The following is a 10,324-nucleotide window of genomic DNA, read 5'->3' as shown; positions in this document are numbered from 1 at the left end:
CTCGTGGATCACAACAAGCTGTGCAAAATCGCCGACTTCGGCATGTCGAGGTTCGCCAACGAGGATGGCGAGGTGATCGAGACTAGACACGGCAGAAATGCCTTACCCATCCGATGGATGGCCCCCGAATCTTTGATCTACTCCCTATTCACGACGAAGACCGACGTCTGGAGCTTCGGGATTCTGATGTGGGAGATCGTTACTTTAGGTAAGTGCCTTCATCGCCTGTCATTCGAGAATGACTAAGTGACTTGCTTGATTTCGGTAGCTTGTTATTGGAATAAATATTATTTTTTTTACTCAAAGCCTCTTAAAGTAAAAATATAAAAGGTTGAGAATCCTTTTGTTGCGTTGTTATTATTTGATATGAAAATAAAGGTATGCTTGTGCAGACACGCTAATAGTTTGGAAGTAAACTTATATATTAAATGTAAACTTGTGTTATTAATTTTATTTAATTAACAAAATTACAAAGAAAAAGAAATTAATCTGCAAAATATGTCATTAAATATATCATCAAAATTTTATAGCGATTTCCTGAATCTTCCATTTTTTGTCGTCCTTATGTCAGTTAAAAGAATGGCTACACACATACGATCATCTTGAATATCCACTAGGGAAAAAGAGAAAATATCCAATTTATACCTTGTTAAAGCATGTACTTTAATCAATGGATGGTAGCTTCTTCCTACCGCGACATCCCGTCGTAATAATCGCACCACTTTGTGCTCTCTGTTCAGGTTCAACACCGTACCCGGATATGACGGCGCGGGAAGTCATGCGGAACGTGCACAACGGTTATCGGCTGGAGAGGCCTTCGCACTGTCGAACCGAGCTCTTCAGGGTGATATCCCGATGCTGGCACGCCGATCCCGACCGCAGGCCGGAGTTTCAGATCCTACGTAGGGATCTCGCTCAGCTGCTGGAGGACAACATGAACGGGCACTACGTGGACCTCGAGAGCTTTGCCTCCGAGTGCACCGATTGAGAGAGGTCGACGGAGGAAACCTCAGGCTCATCCTTGATCGCACCGGGAAATTGATCCCGTGGAAAAATTCGCGCTCAGCACACGCGTTGGTGCTACGTGAGCAGGGAGATTTTTTGACATACCATTGATCTTCGAAGCGACTTTCCTTCGCGAGTACAGAACGTAATTGAGATTATCCCAAAAGATCGAATTCTGCGAGGTCTGGAACGTCTTACGTTCTTACTGTTTTTGACCTCCAAAATTCGTAGGAATTTTGTACGAAGTGTATTCTATATTTTGTAAAATACGCTTGAAAATAGAGTCGATAACTGGGGGCTACTTGAGATAATGGAGAAATATCAAAAAATGTTTCGTTGTAGGAAATTCGTCGATCCCGCACGTAAAAATCGCAATCCGTCCACATTTGCATGGGTTTTATTATCGCTGTGCAATAGCAGAATGTAATGACAAGATACGATGTTAATTTATTATTACGTGAATACGAAATATACTCGGCAACAACATCGCATACATTCGTAATAATTACGAATGGATTTTTATCATTGGATGCTTCTACGATTCGTTGAAGTACATGTATAATTAATTATGCAATTTCCATCTTGTTGAAGAACGCAGAACGTAGAACAGAGGAACGCTGTAACGCACGATGCTGTGATAAATGACGAAAAATAAAAAAAATTACATAAGCGCGATATTGAAGCGCAATGAGAGAGTTTATAAAGTCCGCAAAATATAAGTATTCCATCTAGAATAGAGTATTATTGGGTAAGTAGAATTTTTACAATAAATTATACACGACATTGGTTAATCCTTCAACATTTCGTCTTAATAATTTTATTTATAAACGAGAATGTATACATTGGGCAATGATTGTGCACAATTGATAATTTACGCATTTTAAAGACTTGCTTGTTGCATGTAATGTATTTTACATAAATCATTTTTTTTATATTAGAAAGGCATTTAGATATCAATTTATCGAAACAATAGCGGACATTATTTTTAAAGAATTCTGCTTTAAGTTTTTGATATTCATTTATTACTTCGAGGGAAAGAGAAGGCAATTTACAGAAAGACTTAGTTCTCCACGTTAAACTTGGAAAACACAACGAGACTCAGCTCTGCGTCGCGACATTTGTACATATTATGTCTCTTACGTAATATATATACATATATATATACATATATAGATATAACAATGAATATTATATTTGCCAGAAATCAAAAAGAGACGCCCCACTCTTCGAACCGCATTACTCGTAATACTGTAACAATAATTCTCGTTATTAATTGTCGTTAGGTATGTGCATCCCGTGTTTTTAATCGCGCCCGACGCGTTTATTCTTAATCATTCTAGTCTTTTGCGACGCGTTTTGGGGCGACGATCGGTATCGATTATATCGCACGCTATTTTTCTTTTCATTCTCCGCTTTCATAAGCGTTACGAATTCGCCCGAAATTGCGATATCAGCGACATAATATAATATATCGCGGTCGTTTTAAAGAACATATATTAATTGAAGCTCCGCTGTCAGTTGATTATAGCATTTTTTTATCTTGCTATCTTTTCCTGCGACATTGTTTCCGCTCTTTAATACGGCTCGTCTCCGTTTGTCATTATTATTCGAGACATCGTTCTCGGATATATCGCATTTTGCGCGTTACTATTGCGAAAAAAATAGTTGCGACCAATACTGTATGTAGGCTCGATTGTATTAAGAACTTTTGTCAGTAAACGTTGTGAGAAAATTTAATTGTTTGCGCATTTTATCGATTAAATTGAATTCCCATAGGAATTGAGCGTATAACGACGCTCATCTTTCCAGATTTGACAAAGGCCCGATGTAAATCGTCGTGTACGCATGCGACAGTATCTTCCGACTGCCACTTCCTTCGTAAAATGTTTAAAATAAATAGCCTCGGAAGTGTGAAAAATGACAACGCGAATTATAGCGAAATCGCTATCGCGCTGCGCGCACGCACATTAATTATCTCGACGCGAAAGATCCGCGATCGTTCTGCGGTATGTAGTAAAACGTAATCTTCTTCGTTAACCCTTTATCCTTATCCCGGTGTAAAATTACCGAAGTCATTCATATTTGTTTTTACAGAAAACGTGAATAATCTTTTCAAACGTCAAAAACGAGCTGGTTCTTTGCAAGGAGTAGATAAAACAAGTATTTGTGCATAGACCATCTTGCTTGGAATAATTTTATTTGAAGAAAAAATATCTTGAGATACTTACTTTGCAATAAAATATCTTATTGCAAATTGTTTCTGTCGGACTACACAATTTTCATTTCTGCTAACACATCAAATAAAGCGCATTGCAGCAATGTGTCTGCCTCGTGCAAAGTTATTTCGAAATAAAAGTACAAATACGGTTTTTATCCACTGTTGCATATATATGTTCAAATAAAATTTTTCCTATTAAAAAACTATAAAAATAGTTTTGAATGTAATAAAATTACAATGTAATATAAGTGTTTAACATAAGTATTTGATATTTTAGCAATAATTTATACGATATTTATTGCTTCTTCTCCGTTAAATTTGAAGAGAAGATTTTTCAGTTCTGGAAATAAGTAAATTTTGTGATACAATAATGCAAGAGCTCAAAAAGACGTTACGATAGTGCGTAGTTTTAAATCGTGCATATTGAATTGTCGAAAGTGTTGAAACGTTGAAAAGAAATTACAGACCGAGATTTTCTTTCGGAGTTATCCTGGACCGCGTCGGCCGAAGACGCTTTCTTCTCTTTCAATTAGAAGGAGGGTTTTGCCTTCGGCCCTCGTGATTTATGAAATCGCGTCCGCGACGGACGCTGCAGATTTACTGCAACGGGAATATGGATTTATGCGCGCGAACGCGCGCCGGACGAGATAAAGGCGCGGTATGCAAATACGTCCGGCGCGTTTTGTCAAAGTCCGCGGGCTAAAAGGAGGTGGGCAGTGGAGACAGGTGCCATCGAGCTATACTCGGGAGGAGGAGGAGGAGGCAAGGCCGAAGGAATCAAATTCCCGACCGGGATATCGATCTGGCGATCGCCGTTTCCAGACACGAAGGCGCGAAGAAGATGGCTTAATGAAATTAATTAAGACCTCCCCATCGCCGTGGCGATTTCGTGATCACGCGAACGAAACGCTCTTGTGCCGGTCTTAACTTATCGTTTTTGCAGCGTATGAGTAATAACGATATTTTTAAGAGAAACAGACTTTTTTGAAACATTATATTTCCGCATTAAAAAAAATCTCAAAAAGATTGCTTTTTAAGAACGCAATTGAAACGTAGGAAATATAATAAATTAGATCGTAAAATTAATATATTTTATATTTTAGGGACTGAAGAAATTACTACAATAATTAAGATTGATATTTTTAATGTATGTGTTTTATCATTGCGTAAAACGTATTCTTAAACTTATATCAAAAGTTGGAGCATTTTTTACTTTTCACGCGAGTAATCACGCAATTAATTTTTATATTTAATTTCTACTATACAAGCCACACCATAATCAGGTTTTTATGTAATAGCGACCTTGGTTGTTGGATTCGTGTCTCGAAGTCGTAAGTATCGACTTACTCGCATCAGTATCCATGATAGGGTATCCACAGAGTCGGTCGAGTGATCTTATCCGCCCCATGCAGTTGCCTTCGCTCTTCAAAGCTTGGGACAAGTACGACGTGTGTCCGACGCTGTGGATCGTTATCGTAAATTGGATCGCATTCTTGAAATCTCGAGAAATAACCATAAAATGTCTCGGACTCGTTTAAGGCAACGGATTCCCCTGCGCTCGATGACGAAGCGATGAATTCGATTACTTCGCGATCAAATCGACGTTTTCCCAAACATAAATAAATAGAAATAAAAATTGAAAATTATGATAGAAGAGGATTGTCACTTTATTAACGAAAAGCTTATTTGTAATGTTTTAAAGGCTCAATATTTCAAAGCAGAAAAATTGGACCAATCTAAAAGCATAACTTGCATATATTTCTAATTTTTCAAAAGCAAAAGAAGCGAGAATTATAATAATTGTGGTAAGACTAAAGTGGAAAAGAGAGTCTATGATTTTAGTTACACGTTCGTGATATTGCACTTTTCTGCGTATCAAGGAAATTGAGAGCTTCATTGATCTTTTCACGATGAACGTCATATATTTCTATGATTAGTACATTGACTGATGATGTCTTTTAGATGGAGAAATTAATCATACTTTTAACGTATACTTTCGAAAGTTCAATTAGAAGATACTTATATCCACATCGATCGACGTACGTGCCAAGCGATCGATCTTCTAGAAACATAGTGATAGCCATAAATTGCAATTATATGGAACTATTACATGGAACTCTCTTCTTGTATTTTAGATAGTTTAATGATGTGTTTGACCTTATGACAAGAGTCGAGAGAATTTCTACATTAATTTTCCAGTATAACGGAAGTTTATTAAAAGTAAACACACGCGAGATATTCTTATTTAAATTAAATGATTATAGTATTTTGAAATATTTTATTTCTTACCATTTTTGCATACTTTTTTATTTTATTTTATTTCTTTTTCTTGTAAATAATTATATATTATTGTTTGACTTTTCTTCTACTCTTTATGCTGTAATATTTTTATCTATGACTAGTTTATGCTAACTTTCTCTGTTTTCCAGTCGATCCCTGATCTCTCTCTAGAGTCTAGGTCTCTTTCACGATTGTCTATAATTATGACAAACTATTTCACAGGGTCACGCTCAATTTCATCGAGGTTACGATGTACGCATACGACGGCGATAAAAATGTCAACGTCCGGCTATCTTTAACGAAAGACTTTCGCCGCAGAATCTTCCGAGAGTTCTCGCAGTCGTAACCCGCGTGCGCTCCTTTCTAATCCGTGGGAGTTAAGAATCGAAGCGCGATCAAGGGAAGACCCGCGAACGATCCGCGCGTTCCACTTTCATTCATAACGCCACCCAACTTACTTTTTTTTATTGCTATTTTTCTCAAAGGTGCCTATCATCGTAATCTTTTAGAAATCGAGCGTTAGGAAAGCCATATATAGCATCACCATGCTGATTCACAGCTTCCTTATTTTCCCACCATAGATCGTTAGAATATTTAGATATTCAGGGTACTGGAATACGAGATTAAACTATGAAGATGAGCTGTTCAATCGTCTCTGTTCCACTTTAGTACGTATAGACATAAATATATTTTTTGTTTCAAGTTCCGAAATTATATAAGTATTTTGAATGTGTGAACAGCTAATAGAACAAGCTTAGTAAAAAATATCTCAATACAGAAAATAGATAATTAAAACGTGTGATATTTGTATAACCATGAAATGTCTGGTTCTCTTTTATCACTAATGATTATGTAATATTTTACAGAACAATTACTCTCATAATATATTTTCGGAACGTAGAATCTATCGAGAACGTAGAATCTATCTCCGGTACGTTCTAATCGGCACAATTTTGCGAATGTATAGAGATTCGTGAGACGCGACCCACATTTTCTGTGGCTCTTCTGGTCGGCGCGTTTCACCTGTCCGCGATTCGGACGCGAATCCGGAAAGGGAAGAATGATACAATCAGCCTCGAAGAAATCTCAAAACAACGATTAAGAAATAAGAGTAAAACCTGTTTCCAGAATGGGACCGGCGCCACGCGAGAATTATTTGAGAGACTCATTTACCTACAAATTCAACAATGTTCCGTTTCGAGAAGGAAGAGAGAGACGTATTGCCTTTAAGATGTCTCACATGCAAATCTCTATGACACATCTTAAAGATAATTAATATATATAATTTTTTAAGATATATATAACATATTTTTCGAAGAAAGATAGGATTTCACAGAGAATTTCTGTGAACAGGTTTCCGTTTCTCTTTCCGATTGTTGATTCTTCCCACGCTCACCTTAGTATTCGAATTTACTCAGAGTTCTCACGATTTATAGCGTTTATTCTGCTCACTCCTAGATGGTAACATCGTCAGATCACGTAATGCTGATTTACGAATTGATATAAGACGCGGCGAACTCGTATATTTCGATCACCTGTCTGTCAATCACCTTATAAAGTGACAAGAGAAGCCGCCAAAGGTAAACAACGAAGTAAATTTATCAGAGAGAGTCATATGTAACTCTTTAAATAGCACTATAATGACGCGGAAATTTTTTATTTTGATATTTATGTTACAAATATACTCTCTAAATCTTAATCAGTGAATAGTTACTGATTCAGATTTAGAGAGTATAATATACATTTTGCAAATTTTAATGCCTTAGTCGCTCTTATCTTATTTCAACCATGTAACTATAGGTCGCTCCGTTTTTCAAGATCACGTTATTATATTTTTATCCAATTAATTTAATTCCCTCGTGAAAAAAATGCAGTAACAGTTTGATTAAAAAGCGTGGTAACGCATTGCTGGTGATAAAACACTTTTAAAGGCCCCATTTTCCAGAATGAATGTCCTTTTTTTTCCATAATACTCATCCTCTCACGAAAGTAGGCTGGTAATTCTTAATATCGGTAAATTAGCTGCACGTTTTATTCACGACTTCTCTGAAACAATTTAACCGCACACTAGATAAACGTCGGCATGCGTATCGCACGCCGCCGTGGTAACGTTAGCACGTCGCTAAGTGAAGACAGTATAAGTACTGTCTATCATACATTGAAATGCCATTTAAGCGTAGCGTAAAACCGCCGCTTTCACCCCTTCCGCCGCCATCAAGCAGCTGTTATTGGAAACGAAGTGCTGCGTTCGAGAGGAAACCGAGGGAATTTCGAACAGAATAAAGCTGCGGCGAATTTCGGACGCAGCGTTGTTTCCGCGAAGAAGAAAGTCATTTAAAATATTTTAAAGCGTACGTCAGTTTCCGTTATTTTACCGTAAATTGCTCTCACCACGAATAAAAACGGAAATGTCATGACTTCCAGAAATTCTGGTTTGGATACTGGGTATTGAACTTTTCTGCGGTTAATAACATCTATGTGTGATACATTTAATTTAGAAATTAAAAAACCATTTAGAAGGCTATACATACATAATAATTATTATATATTTGTGGCAAAAATTAAATTTATAAAGCAGAAAAAAGTCTTGATTAAACCCGACTCGTATAGAAGAAAGAGACAATAATTCTTAAACGACTTTGCATGTAACATATATTTAAATACTATTTTAACGAAATTTAGATTTCACGAAAACGAGAGGATCGAGAAACTCGTTAAAAAATGCACTAATGACAATCATAACAAATGCAAAATATATAATTAATGTGAGAAAGTGTTCTTGTACGATACGTGCTTATCTTAACGCGATCTTATCTTATTAAGCTTGTAATGTGTCTCGTGTCGAAATGGACGCAAATATTGCTATGTATGCTGTGTAAAATAACACTTTCGCCGTTTACCATTTCACGGGTATTACATAGATCACTTGATATTACAGTGTTTGGTGCGCTTTCCAAGCAATTTCATGTGACTCTAAAGTGAGAAAGTTTGCGATTGCATGGTATTTCCAGTAGTAAATGTGGTATTATACAATTTTTTTCTTAATTTAAATCTTAATAGCCGAACTATTTAATTCTGCAAATGAGACGATGTGTAGTTAACGCAAAACCAGTCTTGAATTAAATACTCGTCAATATAGTTTCTGAAATTATTTTTAAAAGTTGTCACGACGAGTACGTTAAGAGTAATGAACCACATGATCGATATCCCATCGTGTAGAAAAACGACATTGGATAACTTTCTCTAAACAATCGTATACTGTTAATCGCGCTGTAAAAAAAGAACGGTAAGAGAAAATAACTATATTCGTTAATTCATTACGGCGCTTATGCCGATTAATTTCTTTCGACGATATGCCATTTTCTAAACGAGATGAGTATCTAAGTAGCCAGCCAAGCGTGACATTTTATAATAATAAAAACACGTTTTCGCGAAAGCGCCATGTACCTTGAGTTGAATCATGCGTGACAATTCAAATAGCTTTCGAGTAACAAGTAAAAGTGCCTATATTTTTTGTTGTCTATCGCAATTTTAACATTTTTTTAAATAACTTTAAGTGATCTTTTATTTATCACGTACTTTACCAGAATACTACACAAGAGTCCAGGCTTAATTAATTAGAAAAGTATTTAAAAAAATATACTAATATTCTAATTTTAATTTAAAATGCGTACACATTAAGGAACGATTGTCCAAAATTAATGAGAAAAAACTCGGACTTTCTATCAGTATATAGGCTGCCAAAGACATTCTGTTTATAGATTTATAGAGTCACCTGCTTCACGCACGCGACAAAAAGATCGTTATGATCGATCGAGAAGAAAAACTTTCTCGACACAATAGAGTGTCACATCGAAAGTACGAGACTACGAGATCCGGAACAGCAATCACAGAAGGAACAGCGTGTTGATCATCTGTTAACCTAATGGGTAGGTATAGCGATAGTATACATGGTGTCCTATGTTCTTCTTATTTTCTTCAACTTAATTCTTTGACTAATTTAAAGTCGATTTTTTAGAGAAAATTGTTTTTTTTCAAAACTTCAAGTATCTTTATGTAACGAATGTTTAAGTAAAAAATTGATTACATTTTGTTGAGGAAGAAAGTTCGTTTTAAATTAAATAAAATTTAATTTATGAAATCTTCGAAAGTTTATTGCCACAAAAGTTATCGGGATCCCAACATCTTTTAGGGAAGATACTTAAATTGATGAGAAAATAACTAGATGGAAGAAAGTGCGATGAACCTTGAATACCGTGTATACCGTAATACAAGTGTGCGATGCTGTGTAATCTATTGACCGAGAGTAAAGCCCGCGCTCTCTCGCACGGACGGAGAGGAGGAGCTCGGCTGGCCGACTTCTTCCTTCTCTTCGCGGTACGACACGCTTATCCACCAACCCGACGGCGGTCCGGTTTTCTCGGTCACGGCTGCACGAGGGGGAGATCCCGTGTTCCTACATTATCCCCACGTGGACCATGCGGGGAGGCTCTTCATCTCCTACCACCTACGAGAGAGCTGATGTTTTGCGCCAGTTCAAAGAGCAGATCGGCAGCAGGTGGTTTTGGCGAACGGACCTCGGTACCGAGAAGAGTCTCTCTAGAACGGAGATCTTTCGTATTTCGTGGTTTGATCAGTCAATCGTCAAAGAGGTTCCGCGAGCGCAATCTGCGCGAATACAATTGAGTGTTTAATGATATTGCTCTATGATAGTGCTGAGAGATTGATAAATCATTGCAGTGGTAGAGTGACAGTGGAATCTGTGATAATTGTAAATCAGTTCACACTGAAACTGTTGATGAGTCTTAGTGGTTCGATAGG

The 10,324-nt window shown here is 36.9% G+C and overlaps 1 protein-coding gene across 1 annotated transcript; it reads left to right on the top strand.

Annotated features, from left to right (window-relative positions):
* Positions 1-6: 6 nt before the first annotated feature.
* On the top strand, positions 7-2,739 carry LOC112460098 (tyrosine kinase receptor Cad96Ca-like). The gene is made up of 2 exons (XM_025024597.1): positions 7-208; positions 741-2,739. The coding sequence occupies exons 1-2, from the start codon at positions 43-45 to the stop codon at positions 986-988; spliced, it is 414 nt and encodes a 137-aa protein (XP_024880365.1). The 5' UTR covers positions 7-42; the 3' UTR covers positions 989-2,739.
* Positions 2,740-10,324: the final 7,585 nt, after the last annotated feature.

The sequence above is a fragment of the Temnothorax curvispinosus genome, unplaced genomic scaffold (genome assembly GCF_003070985.1).
Source record: "Temnothorax curvispinosus isolate PA1 unplaced genomic scaffold, ASM307098v1 QBEX01010316.1, whole genome shotgun sequence".
NCBI lineage: Eukaryota > Metazoa > Arthropoda > Insecta > Hymenoptera > Formicidae > Temnothorax > Temnothorax curvispinosus.
The sequence above is the reverse complement of the archived record's forward strand: the minus strand, read 5'-3'. Positions and strand labels throughout refer to the sequence as shown.

What these genes read in the sequence shown, in the direction of transcription:
- LOC112460098 (XM_025024597.1), top strand. Translation starts at nt 43, where the DNA reads ATGTCGAGGTTCGCCAACGAGGATGGCGAGGTGATCGAGACTAGACAC. An exon ending in GTGGGAGATCGTTACTTTAG is followed by an intron (nt 209 to 740) that starts GTAAGTGCCTTC and finishes CTCTCTGTTCAG; the next exon opens with GTTCAACACCGTACCCGGAT.